Below are 23166 nucleotides of genomic sequence, written 5' to 3'. Positions count from 1 at the left end.
TTTGGTATTTGAGTACCTAAATAGACATACCATGAAAAGATGGTTTCTAACGGAATCTGAAAGTTGAACCTTCTTATAAGCACCGCAGCTTGGGAGATTTCAAAGTAACCAACAATTACTCGTTATTTCTAAGCATATCATCCATTCCCTTGTATATGTTGCACAAAACAGTAGGCACTGGTCTTCAATGTAATTGTTAATATTCAAAGAAAAAGATAATCAAATATCTATTTAGCAAAAAAATCCTCCAAGTATATTAATGCCAAAATTGTCTTCACAAACCACCAGCCAAATTAGAAAGCTTGACACTTCTGCTTTTCATTTAGACAACCACATGGTTTCTCTGAGTGCCTGTCAATCAAACTGAAAGGCCCAGATCCGTATAATTGAACTTATAGGCACCAATTGCTTATATTTTATTTTTATATCTCAGCGCTGCTTATAAAAATCTGTGAAACTGTTACCCAATTCATCTTCTTTACTCTCCAACTTCCTTGATATTTTTATATGAAAAAAAGCTTTTTAGATCTCAACCATCAGTGAATCAGGGAAAAGAACCTCATCCGAAACTTTCACAGTCAAAGGCAACGGTGCAAACTCCTCCATATCCAATAAAAGAACTGAAACTGAACTGTGTCAGCATTCAGACATTGCATATGAAATGAGGAAAAGATGGGGCAAGAGAGAAGGATAGAAAGATGGTATTGATGAGTGGGAATTACTCTACGTCATTATTCAAATAATTTAACATGTCATTAGTAAATATGTCCCACCAAATGCCAGCAAAGAAGCGATTTGCTCATGATAGACTCATTTCTGAAGCTATTATGAAAAGAAAAAATGCTAAAATTGCCCAAATGCAAAAGAGTCCATGAGATTTCAAATCTTGGGCCACACTTGTATTGCAAAGCAGAGTCTGAAATGCGGTTAGGGCCTAGGTGAAAACGCAGTGAAGATCTGCACAGAGTATGAGGCCAGTTTAAAGGATTTGCCACTGACAGCATAATGATGATAAGCAGCTTCAAGCTTGTTGAAGATTTGGGTTGGGAAGGCTAAATGGTTGATGCAATGATTTTGATTTTCATGGAACTGTCTAAACAGTTACTGATGGAAGTGTTGAGCCAAGTTTAAGTTTGGTTGCTATTACGAGGACGCATAGATATGTGTGTCATGTAGCTGTGAAAATGTTTGTACATCACATCAATGCCAGGAAATATTGCGCAAATGATAGCTCATACAAAAAAAGTAAACTGAAAGTTCATTATCCATTCCCTGATCGCTTTCCCTTTAGAAAGATTTGTCACAAGAGATGTATGACCAGTATGCCAGACAAACAGTACTTAAAACTCATACTCAGAGCAAGCTCTTAAGCAAAAATAAAAACAAACCTGATGATCTTATCTACTTGGTAAAATATTATGAATAATGAAATAGTTCAGAGACATATAGGACTATAGGATCTCTTTCTGAATTAATAACTAATTAAAGAAGGAAATAAATTCACTATGAACTTTATCCTGAATGAGCGTCTTGACGAGCTGTAACATTCAGCTGAAACCAGACAGACAGGGGCAAGTTAGGACACTGAGCTAATGTGGTATTTTTTCTCTTAGCTTCCTTTTCTTCATTGGCTGACATCAGTTTAATACTTGAGGAGAAAAAGACAAGGCAAGTAATGAAAATACCCTTCCAAAAAGTCTCAATCTTATCTAATTAGACTGTATTTGCAACTCCATTTCTTTAATATGCTTTCCCAAACCACTTTATGTGGCAAAGACCTATTAGCAGCATTCACCACTTCACATGTGCATACGTGCTTTTGTGTATTTTCACAACAGAAACGTTTGCACACTCACCCTCAGCCGATAGAGGACCTTTTTGTGACTTACATCAAGGCAGGAAGAGTGCAAAGGGAGAAGTCAGAAAAGTATTGAATAATTTATTGTATTATTTGTCTATGTGCAGCAGCAAATGAAGAAGAAATATAGGTTCAAATGCCTCAGCTGTGGCTTAAAAGTACTGACCTTTTGCTTAGGATTGACACACAGCCAAATATGCTCTGATATGGGAAGAAGAAAAGGGTTAGTCTTTTCTAGATGATAATTCTGTTTTCTCCACTAAGTGCCTTTTCTGGTCTACACCTGGAGGAATCAGAGATCCATCATTTATCCCTGACTGTGCACATGATTATAATAGTCAGTCTCCCTACAGGAACACAGAAGCCACCAAACCCACACCATCCTGGGTGACAAGCATGGCAATTAATAAGACAAATGCAGGAGACTCTCTTCAATGAAAGTCAATGCTTTCTCTTTTCCTTCTTTCAAGTATCCTCTATTATTTGTGTAGTGTATTTATGTGGGACCACGTGCATATCTATATTGTGTGTTTTGACAGCTTATCAGGATGTCAAAACAGAGAATGAAAAGTTCACTTCCCAGTATGTGGATGATTAATGAAATGGCTCATATACCTACTTCCTCCTTACTCTCCTCTTCCTCACTATCTAGGTCTTTTTCAGCCTCTTCCTCTCCATCACTTTCATAGTCACCTGCAAAAGTAGAAAACAGGCAAATGTGTTCAATCTAATACCACTCCCCGCTCCGCCCCCCAGCCCCAGGCCCTCTACAGAAATAGGTACAACCTCTTCAGTGTGCCACATGCCTTCAAGCTACAACTCATCACGACCCTGATTAAAAAAGATCCCATTTGTTAATGTAATATAAATGAATTTGGCACTAAATCTCCCGCTTTTTAAAGCTCTGTTCTCCTGGACTCAAGCACTGCGTTTCAAAACCATGACAAATGTCACCATGATATGGATCCAACTCCTATTACAAAGCAATACAGAGATTTTCTGCTTGGCTGCAATAATATTACAGGATGCTCTTAATCTATACTATCTAGACTAGGATGTTTTACTGCCATCATTGTTATATTATTTGAGCATCTTCCGTATGAAACTGAAAGCAACAGAGAAATTGCTTGTGTGTACCACAAGATCTACCGTTTCTCCTTTTCTGTAGGTTGTGTGGCTATCATGAATGTGCTTAAGTTCTGCTTTTCAGCAAGCACTCACATCTTTCACTCACGAAGCATTATTGCTATCTGCTTTAATTTTACAAAAGAAAAAGGATAATTCCTGCAATTCTTTACTGAAAAATAAGCAGAGCAGTGTTTCCCCCCCCAAACAGCCATGCACAAGCACAGTATCTGTGTCTCTGTGCTGGTGTTGGAGCAACGGCACCTCCAGCCTCTGTCATGCCCGCTTCATTTCATTATTTTTTGGATAATAGAAAAATTCGGGTTTTTTTCCCCCTTTTCCTTGCTCCTTTTACTCTTCTCTCATTCTCCAAGCTCTGAGAAGATCTGGGAGTAGTTTCATCTCTCCTGAATAAAACTCTAAGCCATCAGATTTTAACTGTACAACTCAGGACAAGGCCGACAAGACTCCCCCCTTCCTCAGATCCCACATTTAATTCTTATGTCATGCTTTCACTGAACTCACCCTTCAGTCAATTACCTTCAGATCCCTCACATGGAGGTTCAGCCTTGGCATTCCCAGGAAGAGGGAAGGAATAGGAACTTCTCACTGTCGCCACAGGCAGAGGCTCCTTGGGGTAGCACTTCCTCAGAATCTGAGTCACGGTGTTTATGATAGGATCCAGATTTTTGCAAGATAAACAGTCCTAGGAATCAAAGGAGAACAACATTTAGAGCTGTCCCTTGCAATTGTCCTATTACACATAATCCCCCAGAAGAGACAGAAGGAGGATCCAGGGAACTACAGGCCTGTCAGTAACTTCCTCAATGTCAGGGAAGGTTATGCAGCAGATCACCTTGAGTGCCATCACATAGCACGTACGGGACAAGAAGGTGATCAGGCTCAGTCAGCATGGGTTTATTGAAAGGCAGGTCCTGCACAACTGATGTGATCTCTTACTATGACAAGGTGACCTACTCAGTAGATGAGTGAAAGCTTATGCTGACTACCTAGAGTTTAGTAAAACCTTTGACACTGTTTCCCACAGCATTCTCTCAGAGAAACTGTCTGGTCATGGCTTAGATGTACTGTTTGCTGGCTAAAAACCAGTCTGGATGGCTGAACCCAAGGAGTGACAGTGAAAGGAGTTAAATCCAGTTAGCAGCCTGTCACAGTCATGGTTTTAGTGGTGGACTGGGCAGTGCTAGGTAAACAGTTGGATTTGATGATCTTAACAGTTCTTTCCCAACCAAAACATTTCTATGATCCTAAAGTACTTTATTATAGGAAAATGTCTGTATTGAGATCTTGGTTTTTTCAGTCATACAGGACTTCATTCTGTTTTCTGATGTATGATTGAACGGCATTAGAAGATTCAGTGGAATTAACCAGGATTCCTGTAGGGAGGTTAGAAAAATCAGCTAAAGCTGACATGCTTACAATAGTCACTGCAAGAATCTTAATGCATATTTCTAGATCTCTGCCTGTTAGAAACAAGGGAGAGAAAAAAAATACAATTTTGAAAGCATCTCCAAGGAAAGTTTTATTATGTTTAGAGCAAACACTAAAGGAGAATGTATTGCTTGTTTCTACTGTTTCAGTTTATTCACTTGTTCATGTGGTGTTCGGTTGCTTTTGTTTGCTTGTTAAAGAAAAGATCAGGGAGGATTGTTATTCTGTTGCTGCATGTAGACATTCTTGAACAATCTTACTCTGGTTTACTAAAACTGTTCCAGTTTTACTAGAACAGTGAAGACAGGACTTCAACACATGGATGTTACTACTGGGAAGTATAAAGTGAATAATACTATCTTAGAGTAGGCCCTAGTACAGGAAAGCTGAAGAGAAACCTGGCAAGCTTAAGAAATCAGACAGGGATAAACCAGCAAATTGATATTCCATGCACCAGTCTCTTAAAGGAGATACAAACCTGTTTTCTTGTCTCAGAGCAGGCAACCCCCTGTCACTGCGTACAGAGCCAGACAGTTGCTAATGTGAATATGCCATTTAACTGCCATGAAAGTCTAAGCCAAGTTTGGAAGGAGAAATGGGAGCAGAAAGTGCTTCCTTTCCACGAATGATTTCATTATCTAAAATTATTTTTTTTTTCAGGTAGGAGCCAGAACCAAAATATCTCTAGATTCTCCTCAAGTCAAGTAGCAGTCATAGAATCATAGAGTATTTAGGGTTGGAAAGGACCTCAAGATCATCTAGTTCCAATGTACGTCTAATCTATGTCATGTCTAATCTATGCAAGACGACAGTATATGAACTATTGGCTCTTCCTGTAATGACACAACCTTAAGGGCTATTAAAAGCTCAGGCATTTCAGCTATCTGTCAGTCCATACAATAAGCAGCTAGGGAGGTTTCAGTTTAAAACCAGCCTTGTAAATAGGACTTCCACTGCAGGCTGTTAAAACAAGCAAAGAAAAATTATAAAATGGTTTCAGCAGAACTTTTCTAGGCAGCTCTTAACACCTTTAAAACCTCATTAGCTGCTCAGAGGTTGGTCAAGGCTAATCTCCACAGCCAGCAAATTCCTAAAGGCACTAAAATACTGTCTACAGACCAAAAGAGTCATTGCTTTCCCAAGCAGAAGTTATTTGTCTTGCCCTGTTTCCATCTCTTATACTCTTCCTACAGCATAAAATTCCTCTCAAGAGAATACATTTCCCATTTTCTGTCTATCATGAAAATTACAGATAGTAGCAGCAGTAGCCTCTACCTCAGGACAGAATAAGGGAAGAGCATGAGTGAGATCTCCAAGGGCTGCCAGAGTCCTCCTGACACTTCATGTCTTGGAGAGACACTTTAAGACTCACAGTATCCCAAAGAAGTAGCAAGGAAACATTGAGCTTTGCATTTATTAACCTTGGTAATTGTCCTTTCATGATGTCCCTGGTAGTGCACAGTAGGAGACAGCAAACTGGAGGCCCCTGAAGCTGTCATTTCCACTCCACTTCTAACCTTTGGAAGGATTAGTATTATCAATGTTCACTGGAGTCTTAGTGTGCCATTTCCTGTTTGTTCACCCAAGGTGACCCCATGCTTGAGCTTCCCATGGCGCTGCTCCCAGGCTGAGCTATCAGGAGATGTTAGCTCAGAAACCTACATGGGCTGTAGAAGGCTCTTGAGAGGGAACGAGCTGACATCTACCCTCAAGCAGCTGTTGCCATCCACCCTATTCAAGTTTCTGCAGATCAAGGACTTCTCATTAACAGAAGCCACACTCCTTTTAAAGATCTGCTGATTCCGGCCACCTCACCCCACTTGAAAGCTGGTCAAGTCCTCAAGAGGACAATGAAGTGACAACTCCACCAGCACACTCTATTGCTAGTAAGAAATACCCTTCAGTCACAGGAGGATTATTTATTACAGTGATGGTAAAGGTGAAGAAGCAAATACACTGGATCATAAGGCAGTGGGTTTTCTGTAGGAGAAGGGGCAGGCCTTTCATTCCGTCTGTGATGGTGCTTGAATGAGATGATGCACTAGTCAGTAAGAATGACAATGGAAACACTTCTCATGCAATCACATAGATGAGATCTCTCCATAAGCAACTTTTCCAAACAAGGCTAAAGCAGCATGTGGGAGGAAACTGTTACTGTTCTGAACCTGCCCTTTCTATACCTCAGAGAGATTCCACCTTCAGGAGTATGTCAACTTTCTTGATGAACCCACACAAGATTAAAACTGGGGACTCCTGAAAAACAGTTAATGGAAGTTTCTCACTAGCAAGTGCTTGGCTAAATAACTTTTGTGTGTGTAAAAAAAACTCATTGGGTGGAATTTTCCATCTGGATACCTAAAAGAAAACATCTCATGAAACACGTAAGCAACTCTTCTGTGGAGATACTGCGCTGTTCTTTGGGAGAGGAAGTACCAACAGACAGCAGGATCCACAGGGCAGAAGGGGGAAATAAAGGGCATTAAAAAGCCTGAACTACAATTCTCATCAGGTTCAGTAGGAATTAGTTTTAAGCTGAAACTTTTCAGCTTTTCTGAATTATTAACTGTGAAAAATTAAATATATTTTAACATTACCATATTTTTCATTGATGTGTTATATAAATTCAAGATAAAACTATGGAATTTACTGGACTGTGAGGAAGAACCCAACACTATCTAATCTATCTCACTTAGGTACTAAAGCACCATTTACCTGTACACTTGTAAAGAGAATCTCCATTCCCTTGGAACAAAGGAAAGTCTCCCTGCCCAGCTGGATGTTGGTGATGTGCTTCAGGCAGAGCAGGAGACCCCTACGAATGTAGACGTAGCTGTTGGAAACATCATTGCGATGCCAGTCTTGATAGAGCCTCAGCAATCCACCCAGGTAGCCTCTGCTCACTGCCCGTCGGCTGTTAGACTCTGAAGAGGAAGAGAACAGGCTGAATTAAACTACACATCCTGTTTGATACCCACATTGTTACTCACTGTTTAAACTCAGAGTTTATCACCTGCTTATTCTTGCTTAAAGGTCTCAGAAAAATAAAACTTTGGGGTTTTTTTGGGTTTGTTTATTTTTTATTTATTTTTTTTTTACAATTTAAGATGTTTTCATTTGCTAAGCATGAACTGGGCTCTTGGAATTGTACATGAAAACAAATGGAGCAGTCTCTCTTCTGTCTAGGTGAAAATGGCTGCTTCAGAACCCTCCAGATGAACCAGACCACAGGTGGGGAATGGGCAGAGCCCAAATCTCCTACAAAGTGCTAATAAACACAATTACACCTGAAACTAAGAAAGCTCCTGAGGAGTGAGAAAAGCTGAAGAACACTAAGATTAGTCAACAGCAAGTCATAAACTTCACATAGTGCTGTGCTTCAGTCCTGAGGTAACACCTTATGGAGATCAAGAAACCCAGAAACCTTGTAGCTGTACAACCCTGTCACAAATTATGTTTGACTTCTAAATGTGTCCCCACACATTCCTCTATAACAAAAGCCATAAATCAAACTATTCTGCAAACCCACACCAAAATAACAAAACACAAATGTGAGCAACAGCGTTTTGTGCTTCCTCTCTTTTGCTTTACAGCTCTAAGGTTTAAACATTACCTAAACGTGCTCTTTAAAAGGCTTTACTGAAGGGGAAAAAGTAAAATTAAATCAAATTAATATAGGCTTTATAAAAAATAAAAGGAAAGCTCCAGTGTCCCCTTAGTCATGTAGATCTAGGACACCAGACTAAAACTAAAAGATAATAAAACTTATACAAATTCCAATGAGTATTCTAAACCACATCCCTTGGCCCACTGCATTCATTGCCTTGACCCACAGGATGAACATGAAGCCATATGAGACTCGAGGCTCCCTCCCTTCAAACCAAACATGTTTCCCTGACTGGTCCTGACATTCCTCACTGTGACACACATTAGAAGCTGTCATGAGCTCAGTAATCAACCAAGGGGCCAGGTAGCATACGTAAGACTGGAGCTCAGCATCCTGAATACCAATCAGCATTTGCAGGTCACAACAGATGGCTCTTGGTACGGGTTCTCCAGAGTTAGTAGGCTCCAATTCATTTCCAGTTCATTAAACAAAGTGCCAAAGCCCCTCACACCTGGAACGTTAAAGTCATCAACAGGGATTTATAGTACAGGAGAAGGAGCTGGAGGTTAAGAGGGAACAGAAAGATACTGCATGCAGGAGATTAGTAACAAGGGAGGCCAGCCAGAGATTAAGCAGGAAGCAGCTAGTAGGCAGCAAACCTCAATCACAGTGATGAAGTAGATAGAGGTATTGGGAAGCGGGAGGAAGTCACCTGAAGTCATCTGTCTGGTCTCTGCATCACATCAGCAAACTCTTATCTGGAGAAGTGAGTGGTCATCCTGCAATTTTTTTTACCATTGGCACCCCAGACCAGTTTGCAGGCTCATTTTAATCTTGCTCTGCACCTTCACACCACCCTGTTGACATGCCCCTGCACTGACCTGCTGGTCCCACAGCTATTCCAGTCCTACTCAGCTCTGCCAAGTCTCCTACATCTTGGCCTGCAGTCCTTTCTAGCATTTATCCCCTTGTTGTTAACCATCTCACACTAACTCTGCCAGTACATGTTGTATTTCAGGACTCCGTGATTGTCAGCATGTAGGTCATCCTTCTCCTTTGACCTTCACTGTTAGGTTTTTTTCTATTTTACTTTCTGCAAGAAGACTTTAATTGCTTGAGAATCCCTTATCAATCCCAATGATTTTATTCATGATTTCCTGTTAATCCTCAACCAGCTGTCATGTTTACTAACCTGCAGGATGACTAACCCCTTAAATCAGTCAATCTTCCTTGAAGAATTACTCGGGAAGCTCGGTAAAAGTCAATAAGTATATAAAACATGACAAGAAGAAGAAGAGAGTCAGGGAGTGTAAGGTAGGGACAATTTAGATCAGACTCGGAGCTGCCCTGAACTGTTGAGAGGCAGATGAAATTGGACTAAATCTAGGGATTTATAGTCCCTCGCATTCAATGCCTGAAGTCTGAGCTTTCTATGTCACTGTCGAAAGGACAAGGGAAATGCTGGAAAGCACTACGGGTATTGCACCTTGGAGAATTTATTAAAAAATAAGAATAGAATTATCATAAGATGTGTTTGTGATGTTTTCCTCACATCTTTCAAGACAGGCTTCCATGTTTGGATCCCAGCTCCATAGGGACCAGAACACACAACCATCCCATACGTCCGTTTTAACACTGGATGGAAAGCAGGGAGGAAGCCGAGCTGTTTCCCCTCATGTTTTCTGTAGTACTTATCACCCTTAAGATCAAAACAGTTGCTCTGAAAAGCGAAGCTGAGATAGTCTGTTCTGTGAGGAGGAGATCAGAGGCAATGAGAATTACTTGCTGAAGGGGCAAAAAACACATTCATTTTGCTCCTCCTGTCCAATTTTATTGATTCTCCTCTCCTCTCCTGTGCTGTCAGTATTTTTCTTACCATTTTTTCAGTTGCATAGCCAATAAAGTAGTGAATAAATGAAGGAGGAAGTATGCCAAGATCTCCAGAAGGCAGAATGGAAAAAGGAGGCCTCCCCACCTGTCTCTGTTGGTCTCTTCATCTAGGGATGCACCTGCATGACCATCCATCTAGATTTTGGCACGAACACAGATGGTGAAAATGAATCATACAGGTACAAGCAGCACTGCACAGATCTGTAGGCAGCAAGAACCCACCCTTCCTGGAGTCAGTATGCATGGTCTGTGTGGTAAGTGGTAAGATGTCCTATGTCTTTTGACCATTTGCTGTTATTCTTTCATTAGTCCCTTTCCTATTCTTTGGGTATGCCAGTGTTCAATGGAAATGGAAGTTCTCCTTCCACACAGCTTTCAAAGTGCCCGGGGATGGTGCTTGCTATTTTTATGCAATGCCTGCTTTGTGAAACAGATGCACTCCTCCTGTTTGAGCTAACAGAACAGTGACATTTTTTTCATACATGTAATATTTTAAGACACTTATAGTAAACTTACACAATCATCTTTGGACCCCACAATAGCTTTAACTGTAGTAAATAGCATTGACCATCAGTCCATCTGTGTTTAGTATTTTGCATACCCAAATTCACTGATTAAATCTCAACCAACTGATTAAAACTCAACAAACTAACTACTGGATGAGATCTGAGCCATCTCTGACTCTCCTGCTCTGTCTTCCTAATCTTATTCTGGCATCTCTGATGGAATCACTGTCTTCACAACCTTTCCCAAACCTGTCACTGACATTGTTTTCTTCGCAAGAGTTTCACTTTGCCTGCTGAGGCTCGGATGGGTGATAGGGAAATAGTCAGTGTCATCTTAGTTTCCTCATACTAAAACTGACCTTCCACTTCTGGCTTCCAGGGAAGGGCTGCTAGCTAGTGAAAGTTTAAATGCTGCAGCACAGAATATCCAGCCTGAATCATCTGTGCAGTTAGCCAGGAACATTTGACATGGATGCACAGCCAGCATGAAGGGGCTTCAGATGCTTAAAAATGCAACTACATTAACAAGGAGATCACAGTAGAAAGAAATCCAGCTTCAGAGCTCTGATTTCATGTTAGAGGACAAGGATAGACTCTAAACCTAGGGCTTCAGTCTAGTAGATAAAGTCCCATGACTGCCAGTGTTTCTTTGGACACTTCTGAAGCCCTCCTTACATTCCATTCCCCTTTAAAGTGTGTGCCAGGAGCACAGGAACCACTGGAAAACATGCAGCATATTTAATCACAAAACTGAATTACAGTCAACCTGAAACATGATGAGCAACGCACTGCTTACCAGGCAGAACAAAGAGATTTATCTTTCTGTCTATCTGCTTAAATATCTTTGTTGATGCCACTCCACTGATTCATTATGCCAAGAACATATATTGCTACAGTTTGGAGATAAGAATGCTCTGCTAAATTAACCCTATGGCCCCTAAAGCAGTGAAAGGAATAAGAAAATCTCCAGCTTCCCCACTCTGCTCCAGGGATTGCCTTTTGGGAATAAGAAATGCAAGATATCTCCTAAAGCAAACGCAAAGCAGCTATTTTATTCAGTCATTGAGAGGCCATTTTTGCTAAAGATAAGCATGAAGGTTCCCTATAGAAGCAAAATTAATTGTCCCTATGGAGAAACCTTGTCATCCATCAAATGCTGGAATGAATTCAGACCCAGTGGGTTCTACGGTTCCAGAAAGAAGTTGGGCTTGGCTCAACTCTTGTTGGAAGCTAGAAAACTACTATAATTGTGCCCTGTACATTTTACAGCCCAGGCATATATTTAAGTGGTTAGGACAGACAAATAACACAGGCGCAGAGGCAGAGAACACAGGGAAGATTTGCTAGCAACTACAGGTGCTGTGTTTTGCTCCTAGATTGGGAATTAGCCACAAGCTTTGCTTCAGTACAGGAACAGCTCTTTGTACTCCGAAATATTTAAGTTCCAGCTGTTGCCCAATACAGTGACATTTGTACAAACTGTACTAGGACGTGGTGATTCTTCTCCAATTTGCCTTTGTTACATTGCTTATATGTAAAACTAAGGAAGAACAAACCAACCCCTTCTTAAATTCTCAACCCCACAAGGAAACCTATTTTTAAGTGGCTTCCTCTTTTTCCTTTCTTTTCCAGTTTCACAGCAGATTCTGGTTGTAATTCAACAGAAAGTTGAAAATCTACAAAATCAAACAAACCCACCAACATTTGCACAAACTTTCCAGCTTGATTTTTCTGAACAAAGTGGGTAGAAAGAGTTCAAATGAGGATGCTAGAATTTGGAAGACTTCCTCAAATTCAGCCACTGAATTTCCTGAAGCCAGATCATCACTGAAGGCACAAACATTGCTCATGCCAAGGCAAAGGCAGTAAGCAATCATTTGTAAGGATGTCAACAGACAATGCAGCTCCTCAACTCTTTGGTTCCATTATACCCATTCTGAGAAGCAAAACAGTGGGAAGCTGCTATGCCAAGGAGATGAAACCAACCTTTTACTCTACAGTACTGAGTTACTTTCAGTTTGAGATATGCTTGTGTATGAAAAGCAGTCTTGGGGAAGGAAATATAAAGGACATTCAAAAATAAGTTTTTCCCCCCATAAAGCAGCTCTTTTCAGAGAGAAGGTTAAATATAGAATCAAGACTATTTGCATTCAGAAATTCAGGAAGAAAGGATAGACACAGACCTTGTTTTAGATGATTATGAAAGGAATTATTTGCAGAATTCAATTCTGATCACAGTACAAGTTGTGAGGATAGATTTGGGGCCAAACTGATAATGAAGTTTGATTCCAGAGGTAGGTGATGAAGTCTTAAACTGATCATGAGAAATGGGAACCTGCCGAAGTATTAGGCAAATCACAGACATTGTGCTGTTTGCTACAGGAACCAACATGGTTTAACCATAGGGCTATTTTGATGCAATATCAAAGACCTGTGTCAGTAGATCTGTTGCAGAACATTATGAATTCAGACACAGAGGGTACAGGCGTTTCAGAAACCGTAATCTGCTTATGCGCTCAAACATCGCTTTCTGTTTCTCAGAGTTGCTTGCCCCTCCTTGATGCCAGCATAAAAGAGAAAGAATGACACTGATTATTTTATCCTACCAGCCACAAGGAATAATCCTATGTTTTGATAAGAGAATAATTTAAAAATGAGCAGGTAAAAGGTTAAATAAAGGTTAGTTGGCAGAACATGAGGGTGAAAGAGCAGGAAATGAGAGATAAAAGGCTGGGGGGGGGGGGTGGGCAGAGAGGGAAGGCAAGAGAATAAAGAGAATCAAAGAAAAAGATATAGAAAGAGAGGGGAAAGGCCATCAGCAATAACTGCTGTTAGCACACCGAATTGTCTTGATGAAATAAGCATGATCAGGGGTCACCACAACCTGTCTTTTTAAATTGCTCATTATAATTGTACCAGGCAAGCACTGCAGCCAGGGCCCTTCCCTTCAATACCCACGGAACAAAATGCCTCTGAGATCAGCTCTAGCTAATTTCCTTAAAGACATGCAAGCTGCTAATTCTGGGAAACACAGATAGTCGGGAATAACAAACACCACCAAAATTAGATTAAAATAACCTGCTGATAAACAAATTACTCACCAAAAATAAACATTGGATTAAGCGGCGGTGGCAGCAGGATCCCTATAATCACATCGCCATCGTGTGGCTCCCGGTGCCGAGAGGCAGCGGCCGGTTTGGTCCATCACATCGCCTTCAAATGCACTTGTCCGAATTTATACAGAGGGGTCTTGTTTTCTTCCACTCCCCCAAAAGTGTGAATGGTTTGCATGTTTTATTTATGGGGTAAGCTCTCTAAAAGAAATAGAGCCCATGGCTAGGAGTGACATGGAGGCAGTCCTCACCTTCCACCACTGCACAAACAGGGCCTCCTATTGACAAAGGAGGGCTTAATGATAAGCTCCCCAGGCCTTAAGACAAACTGGAACAGGATATAAAGACAGATGTACTGAGAAGTAGTAGAATAAAGCCAAAGGAAGCTGAAAAAGGTAACCTGGGAAAGATAAGAGAGACTGATGATGTTGTGCCTCATTCCACCTATTGGTATATACCCCACTTGTCCCCACCCTGGGCTGTAGAAAGCATCTAGAAACTGAAGGATGGCTGGACAGCTGTAATGCTAGAAAGCCTGACTAAGGCGAAAAGCCTTCCGATGCTCTCAACACCATTATAGATATTTACCAAGCAACATGTATAATAATGTAGTTCAGTTAGAGGGAGTTAACAGCATGATGGAGAGATAGCAGATATGAAAGGAAACAACAAGGCAATAGAGGAAGGGCATGCTACAAGCTGTTTGCTGCATGCATGTGGGCATGGCAGGTGAAGAACAGCAACTGGAAGAATACCATGCAAGGATTGGTAAAGTACCCTGGGATACTTGGAAAGAGGGAAGAGGCCAGGAATGAAAGACTGGCTGAGAAACACCTTCTCTATGTCCATAATCTGAGCTTCTACCAACAGAAAGATGCAGCACTGCAGAACTTCTGTTCCTCTGTTATTCACCATCTCTCACTGATCTGTGCTATGTACATGGGACAAGGACAACCAAGGTCACTCTTGTCTTTCACTGAATTTCCAATCATTTCTTCCTTGTTGTGGATGAAGCACAAGTTTGTAGAAATTATTTCTTTGGACAGGCTTGTACTTCCTTCTCTGAAACACAAGAGCAACAATTTCCCAGGTACAGCTGGAATGGTAATTTTCCCTTACACTGATGCCTTCCATCCTGGCAGATCTTGCTTCTTGCAGTTATGCATCTGCTAAGTGGGCATTAGCATCAGGAAAGAGACAGAGGTCAGAAAGTCTCTAGGCAGCCCCTGGCCCTGCAGATGGACAGTTTCAAGTAGAGCTTGGGGAAGCCTGAGGAGCTAAAGATGGATGTTTCTGAAATCCATCGGGGAGACACAGTGCCATCTGCCTGCTCCCTTTAAAACTACCGCGTGCTTTCTCGTTGCAGCTAGCTGCCACAGCAAGAGGAACACTCACCCTTCAGCACAACCTCATGTATAACCATAACAATCGTGATGACTTTGGGCTGAAGCACTTAAGGATATGACAACCCTATAGGGAGACAGTTGGGAATGAGTGTGTTCTTGTCCCTGTTTTATAGCCTTCACCCCCAGCACAACTGCCTCTCACCATCATTTTCCAGCAAACCACCAAGTCTCCAAAAAAGCTCACAATAATCACTCCACTAATTCAGTACTGTAGCACATTCCAAGACTCCTCCCTCCCATTTAATTGTATCCCATCTAAAACATGCTAAAAGGCTCCTGGGTGTCTTGATGTGCAGTTTTAGCCCTTGTTTCAAGAAGCAGTTTTCAAGTGCTATAACATTCACCAGATCTTATATTTTAGAATCCCTGCACCATTCAAAGGCACTAAGGTCATGGGCTTAAATAAGTTAACTGTGACAAACAAAGCTGTCCTGACACAGTCGTGAGGAAGAATTCAGCTCTTTCCCAGCCATAGTGAATTTATCTCTGGAAGAACCAGAGCTGTTTTTCTCATCTCCTGACCCACACCTCCCAAAAGACACAGCCTGCTCATTTGTATGCAGCTACCAGAGCAGTCCATTCCAGAAGCCTGGAGCTTCTCATGTCCTGAGAAGGACAAAGGCAAAACTAAAAGTCATTCTTGACCAGTCAGCATCAGACTGCAGACAACTTCAAAGAACACAGTCCAGGCTGACTTGTGGGCTGTGGTGCTATATTTGATTGCAAGTATTGGCACTGGTTCCCAAATCCCAGTTCCAGTGCCTTAAAGAACATGAGCTGAAAACAGACTGTGCTGTTTTCCTAAAATCACTTTTCCATGGAAGCGGTGTTGCTGTAACAATGTTGTTCGGTTGTGAATGATAAAGGAGAAAAGGACACGTAACAGCAAACTAAGAAGTGTGTCTCAAACCAGAAATGTCTTTCCCAGTCAATGCCTTTGCAATGGTCAACAGTAGAAATGAACATGAGAACACTCATCTGTATACAGTGATTGACCAGAGTGACAGTGGATGGGCTGTTTTGCTCAATAGACCAAGTCCTCTCTGAGTTTGTTTTTGGTTTTGTACCTTCTGTGCAAGCACCTGGAACAACCAGAGGGATCAGTGTGTTCTTCCAGTACTGGAAACCCTCTATGAACTTCCTAGTGCAAGAACCACCCAAGATGCTTTCACAACCTAAACTGGCTGGAAAGAGTCACACAGAAAATTTCCGAGAGTAGATAGCTTTAAAACCTCACTCCAGGAGGAAAAGGGCTGAGAGAATATGGAGCTGAATCCAAAATATCCCCTAGATCATTCTCAGCTTCCCCACTCCAACTTTCACATGTGTTTACAACTCCCCAGAAGACCACATTTCACAGCTTCCCTTGGTAATTACTCCCCCACTTCTATACACTGTTCTCATCTCTAGACCCAGAACAAGCCTCTAAGTAGAAAACTTAGCCTATAAATATCTTGGGACAACAGAATTTCACTTCCCATTTCTAGTACTTACCATAAAACAGGAGTGCAGGAGAAAAGCTCAAGCTGCCAGATGAGCTTTCAGCTCTTGCTCCACTTTTCCACACTTCTCTGTATATTTCTTTCTACTCTGAAGGCTAATTTTGCTTTTGTATTGCAGGCAGCTGTGTCAGAGCCCTACAACCCCCTTATTAAGATTTAGTGCCCAAATTAGAAGGTCTTTCCTTGTTGCAATAATGTGACCTTTAAATCTAGGCAGCAAGGTTAATACTGAGGCGTTATTTCAGAATCCATCACTAGAGCTGCTGCAGCTCAGACACGATCCCGTTGCAGTGTGCTCATTTAAGCACTGCTTCCAGGGCTACAATTTTTCACAAATGCATTTATTCCTACTACTACGAAAAGGAGAAGGGGAGGAGAAGAAAGAAAGGGGGAAGGGAGGGAAGAGAGAGAAGGACAATATGCCATTGTGATTTATTGTGGAGTAGATTGCCTGCAATAGTAGAGTGCTCTTTCTTAATCAAAGCTTTATTAAATTCTGGTAATAAAAAGCTAAGTGTTTTCAGATGGGATAAAGGCAAAAAAAAAGGATAGCATGTTTATTTCAGGAACAATCATGCCAGCAGTACGTGACCAAGAACCCATGTCAAGTTCTTCAAGACCCCCAGCCAGCTAGCACAGATGTTAAGCACAGCCTGCCATAGCAGGGCTGTACCCCGGCAATCGCTAGGTCTCAGCCCTGCCTGCACGTTATCAGAACTGACAAGCTTGCAAGGGAGAATTAAGGTCATTTCTTTTGGACTGCAGGATTTTTCCAAGCCTTTGCCAACAACAGCATTGTTACCAGGTAAGCACGCAGTGCAACAGCACAGGACAGACAGGTCCTGGCCTCACTCTCCAGTGATGCTGCTACAGAGCAATAAGCATTTGTCACTGGCTGCAGAGGTTCCTCATTTCTTCCACTCTACAACCCCCAGGACAACCAGTGTTCCCTAAATACTCAAATAAGGGTCTAGTCTGGCTCCCACAGCAGCTTTCTGCCTCAGACTAGGACACCATCTCCCGTAGAGCTGTCTGCCCACACAGCTGCAGGAGTCCTAGCTAGACATATAGGGAACTATTGCATTACTGCCTCTCTTCTAAGCAGGGCTTTTTGGGATTGAAGGAAGAAGGGATAGCAAGGGAGAACGAGATTCACAGAATCACAGAATCACTGAATCACAGAATCCCAAGGGTTGGAAGGGACCTCAAAAGATCATCTAGTCCAACCCCCTGCAAGAGCAGGGTAGCCTACAGTACATCACACAGGAACTTGTCCAGGCGGGCCTTGAATATCTCCAGTGTAGGAGACTCCACAACCCCCCGGGCAACCTGTTCCAGTGCTCCGTCAATCTTACAGTAAAGAAGTTCTTCCTGATGTTAACGTGGAACTTCCTATGCTCCAGTTTACACCCATTGCCCCTTGTCCTATCACTGGATATCACTGAAAAAAGCCTAGCTCCATCATCCTGACACCTACCCTTCACATATTTGTAAACATTGATGAGGTCACCCCTCAGTCTCCTCTGTCCAGTAGCACAACACAGAAAGAAAAGTCAGAAAGAATATTAAAAAGAAGCTTACTTGATTTCAGCAAAGCTGCCAGAGCCTCAATGGCTGCCCTGGGGAAAGAAGAGAGATGGAGAAATAATGTCAATTTCCTCAATAATTTTTGTAACCTTCATCTTCACAGTCTTCTGTGCCAGGCTCCCCAGATGGCCTAAATTGACAGCTTCTGATGGACCTTGACAGAACTGCAATGTTTTGCACCAGCGGAGGATCCGGTCTCTGCAGCTGACTCAGTTATTCTAAAAGACCATTAGCCCTCTAGCTTTGGTGTTACACTGATTTGTGGTGACCATTAAATTTAAAGCAACACCCACATATCCAAAGTAATGAAGCAAGTCATTTAACTGCTGCCCCAGAGCTACCTCATTGTATCAGAGACTCAGCACATGCCCACTCCAGACATCAGCACTTCCATCTACATCAGTAGATGGTAATTTCTGCATTAAGTTGGGACATCCATGTCGGTATTTTTAGCCAAATTCCACTCCTTTCTCTGTTTTCCCCAAACAAGCTTAATCCCTTCCATCCTCCCTCCCACCAGCTTTAAGTGAAAAGAAAAAACTAATTTCTTTTAATTATAACAATGTCTTGCATTGCAGAGGCATTTAAAGGTGCCCAGTCAGATCAGAACTTGCAAGAAAGATGCTAAAGCTCTGTGGGAAGACTGCTAACCCCATGAAGCTTAGAGAGTAAGTAGCTAGAGGGGAAGAGATACACAGAGAGATTTCTGTTGACCTTCTGTGTCAACCTCAATGTGCAGGTAAAGCAACTCAACCTGCCTCAGTCAGCATAGCCGTGGTTTGAACGGGAGCTGGTCAACTCTAACATTTGCATCTTGAAAACCTGAAGTGGGACATCCTTGTTCCTTACCATCCAGAGGCAAGTTCCTTCCTCTTGTGGTATAATCTCCATCCCACTAACCCCACAAAAGACTTTTTCCAGTTGTATTCTGCTGGAGCAAGAAGATGTATGTTCTAACCTGCCCTACTGCTGTTAAGTTTCAAGTGCCCACAGCTGATTAAATACATACAGCTACAAAAGCCTCCATGCCCAAGGATTTCTTAAAATGTAATCTGTTTACAAACCAATCCCCAAATAAAATCACATTAACTTCCATCCTGAGCCAATTATCATCCTGCAGCAAAAAAAAAAAGATAATTTTTGTCACCAAGCTGCTGGTTGTGGCGTGCCTTAACAGCAGCAGAAACTAAGGAGGATTCAAGAGCTGGTTCTTGCTGATGTTGGATCAATTACCTATGTCATTCTTTCACTCTAGGGCATTCTTTTAATTCATACCTATGTCATTCTTTCGTAATGAATCTGACGGAGTTCAACAACAGCATTACAAACAAACTGAAAAACAAAAATCCATCCAGAGCACCTCCCAAAGCTCAAAGTCGAGTATTATCTTGTAAAGGAGACTACCTTACATACCTACATCTGCAGGCTTAAGGTGATGTCTGAATCACATGCCAGAACAGTAGAACAATGAAGGAAGTACCACAGTGTTTCTTGCTCCAAGCAGAAGAGATCTAAGGATTTCCTGTAGGCATCTAGTTTATTTTAGAGGTGCTTGAGAATTGCAAAGAGTTTCATTAGAGCTACACCACAATTATAATGTGAACACTGGCGGCAAACTTCCCATTAAACAATCAGCAAAACTGGATTTTTCCAGTACTTTTTGGGTCTGTAAAATCAGATACAAAGAATCTCATTCATCTTCAGACCTCCCAAACCACGATCTCAGATGCATAATCTTCTATTCCCACTATCTTTGTGTCCCCATTGTAATTCCTCATCTACTTGCCCCAGAAGACCTAAACTCTTCCTAGCCATAGCATAACTTACCCTTCAACAGCCTTAACCACCCCATGTCACTTATCCAGGCTTGGAAGGAACTGGTCTGCTCTGACTCTGGAGGTAAGAGCTATTTGTGGTTCTGATGTGACCTGATCAGGCAGGTTTGCAACTGCTTTGCTTGTAAATCTGAGAAACCCAAGACTATCATAAAGATGTAAGTAAATCCACCCAGATGGTACTGTAGGGTGGAAAGCTCAAACATGTCCTGAAAAGAATTGAAGATGGTATCACCTAGATCCCAGCATCACCACTCAGCAGAACCAAATTTTCATAGTCACCACCTGCTTCTGAAGCAACATTATAGACCTGCAGCTGTAGCTGACTGGATTCCCCACATCCCAGGCTAACAGCGTAGATACATCCTCATCTCACTCCACGCCTGTACACAGCACTGCAATAAAGTGAACCAAACTAGTACATTTCATCTCTTCAAGTACTGCAATTTATCACAGGGATTTTGGCATAGGGTATATGTAGTGTTCTGTGTGTCCCACAGCATGTACTCTAGAGTTAGCCATAAGTAGGTGCGGACCCAGTAGACTGACCTCAATAGTGTGCGTTGCTTTAGAACAGATTCTGAAAGAAAAATATAATTAGAGACATGAGGGTGAACTGCAAAACAGATAAAATAGGTTTAAGGGATAAAATGGACTTAGCAAGAGTAGATCAATCCAGCCTAACTTGATATCTTTGTTTGATGAGTGATTTTTCTAGACAAGAGAAATGCATTTGATCTAATTTATCTGTACTTCAATAGAGCATTTGATGTGGTGCCGCACTGGAAATTATTAGCAAAGCTGGAGAACACAGGGATTAGTGTAGGAATTGCACCATGGGTAAGGAACTGGTTAAAGAAGCAATGACAGGAGCTGTGCTGAAAGAAGAATTATTAGTCTGGAAGGAAAGTATGTGTGGAAGTCCTCAAGGATGTTTTGAGACCGATCTTACTTTATCTTTTCATTAATGACCTTGGCACAAAAAGTCAGAGTATACTAACAAAATCTGCTGACTGTGTGAAGTCAGGAGCTGCTGCCAATAGCGGGGAGTTCAGAATACCTTTCAAGAGTAGCAGGATGTTCTTGAGTGCTAAAGCAATAGAAATGTGTTGAAATTTAATAGTCAAAGTGCAAGGTTACACATTTAGGCTTTAATAGGAATTGCTGTTATGAGCAGGGGCTCATAGTTTGGAAATGAGAAGAAGGACACCCTGGATATATGAGGCCATTAGAGGATGAGGACAAGCACGACCCAGTAGGGTGACAACCATGAAAGGACAGAGCAGGTCTCAGGAAAGCCACAGCCAGTGGAGAGAGGAAAGCATGAATTTCATACAAGGCTTCACCTGAATAGCTGTGAGCAGTGTTCAGGAGGAACCGTGCAGAAGAGTGCTAAGGAAATCATTGTGTTAGAGGAGATTTACCTCAAGAGGAGTCTTAAAGACCACAATTTTGTCACCTTAGCAAAATGATGGTTAAGAGGTGACTTGATTGCTCTCCATAGACACACTGTGTGAGGGAGAAGTAAACACTGAGGAAGGCAGAGAACTACTTAAGCTAAAGAACAAAGCTGGCACAAGAACAAATGGATATAAAATGGCCATGAATACAATTCAACTAGAAATTAGAGGATGGGTTTTAAACACTGGAAAATGAAGCTATGAAACATCCTTTTGGCAGCAGTGGGATGAACAACCTAATAACTTTGGAAAGGGAGCCTGAATTGCTTATAATGGGACTGTTGGGCTCAGTTGCCAATGAGGAAAGTGTCTAAAAAAAGCAACCCATGAATGACTGTAGTCTTATATCCCTAAATTTTAATCATAGATAAAATAGAAGTGAAATGAGAAACAGGAATTCCAAGTACAAGGTTAATTAACCAGACCAGAAAAGACGAGCTGCACCAGCTTAAGTTGAAAAGCCAAATAGTCCAAAGGAAGCACGTAAGACTACAGCAAAAACAGTGCTAGAACTTGCAGAACAGACTCCAGCAACCTGCAGTCCAGAGATTTCATGAGCTAGCAATGGTGCCTTGGGGAGGCTTCTAAGCTCTCAGCTGATTTTGTGTCCATATAGTTTTCTGTGCCCTTTTGAACTTATGCTAATTTTAGCATGCATAATTACCGTGGATAAGCAGTTAACACCTAAATCGTGTAAAGAGTTATCTACCTGCATTGGTTCTAAGTTTGGACTTTAAATCAGCATTGTAATTTACACTTTAAGTCAGCTGTCAGCAAGTATCCCCAGAATATTATTTATCTTTGATGCTGACCAAATTCAAACATACAGGAAGTCCTGTGGAAAACAAATAAGTTGTAGAAAAGAATGCACAACAGACTTTCACCAAAACCAGGAGCAAGCTTACAGCAGGCCAAGCAAGTGGTGTTTGTGATATCAGCACCTCTCAATACCACATGCAAAAAAACAGCATCCTTTCTGCTATCAGAAGATATAACATGATTAAGCTTGGGACAGGAAGACAGAGAGAAAGGAGATAAATTGTGCATGAGAGCACGGATGGGAGAGAGGGAAGATGGGAATGGGAGGAAAAGTTTAAGAGCACAAGAAAGATAACTTGATGAGCCATATGCTCGACCAGAGAATTTGATAGCGTGCCCAGTGTAGAACTCTGCATTTGTCTCAAAAAGGAATGGGGAGAAAAAAGAAATAATTAAAAACGCTGCCAAATCTGTCCAGATGCCTTCCTCTGCTTTTTTGTTCTTTGTGGAAATACATTAGTAAAACCTTAGCTGTTTTGTCAAACCCAGCGTATCTCAAAGGAGATTTACTTCTATATTAAAAAAAAAAAGGATATATAAATAAAGTTGCCCCATCTTAAAAGGCATTCTAATAAATGCTGCTCCATAATCTCAAAACATTAAAACCTCCCTGTAGTAGTAGTCGAGACAGCCACTCTGAAGAATGGAAATCTTTGAAGTGTTTCCAAGTCAGCAGCTTGGATATCTGGGCAGCAGTACAACTAGCAGGCAGACAGACAAATGAAACTTCCAGATCCTGTGCTTAGGAAACAGGAGCAACATAGGAAAAACTCCACTTCCCAAGCCAAAGCACAATTGGATTAGCCACCAGAACTCCTTGTCTGGGCTGCTAGAAATCCCAGACAAAGAAGCCTTATGCCTGGATCACCCTTTCAGATCTGAGCTTCCAGGACACCATTACTGGAAATCACCTCAGACAGAGGAGGCAAAGCCAAGATCTCTTAGGTTTTCTTCTCTGCTCTGATCTCAACTCACAGGTTGTAGTGCTGGGCAGTAGGAGGGACAATGC

The 23166-nt window shown here is 41.6% G+C and overlaps 1 protein-coding gene across 3 annotated transcripts in view; it reads right to left on the bottom strand.

Annotated features, from left to right (window-relative positions):
* The window catches only part of AGBL1 (AGBL carboxypeptidase 1), a 306435-nt gene that overhangs the window by 219963 nt on the left and 63306 nt on the right, over positions 1 to 23166 (bottom strand). For all 3 annotated transcript variants that reach the window (XM_065688671.1, XM_065688670.1, XM_065688672.1), the window contains exons 6-9: positions 18038 to 18075; positions 7148 to 7356; positions 3524 to 3689; positions 2478 to 2551 (exon numbers count right to left, since the gene is read on the bottom strand). In XM_065688671.1, coding sequence (XP_065544743.1) covers positions 2478 to 2551; positions 3524 to 3689; positions 7148 to 7356; positions 18038 to 18075 — 487 coding nt within the window. The remainder of the gene's footprint in view (positions 1 to 2477; positions 2552 to 3523; positions 3690 to 7147; positions 7357 to 18037; positions 18076 to 23166) is intronic.

The sequence above is a fragment of the Lathamus discolor genome, chromosome 8, assembly GCF_037157495.1.
Source record: "Lathamus discolor isolate bLatDis1 chromosome 8, bLatDis1.hap1, whole genome shotgun sequence".
Lineage (NCBI taxonomy): Eukaryota > Metazoa > Chordata > Aves > Psittaciformes > Psittacidae > Lathamus > Lathamus discolor.
This window is presented reverse-complemented; position numbering and strand designations above follow the sequence as displayed.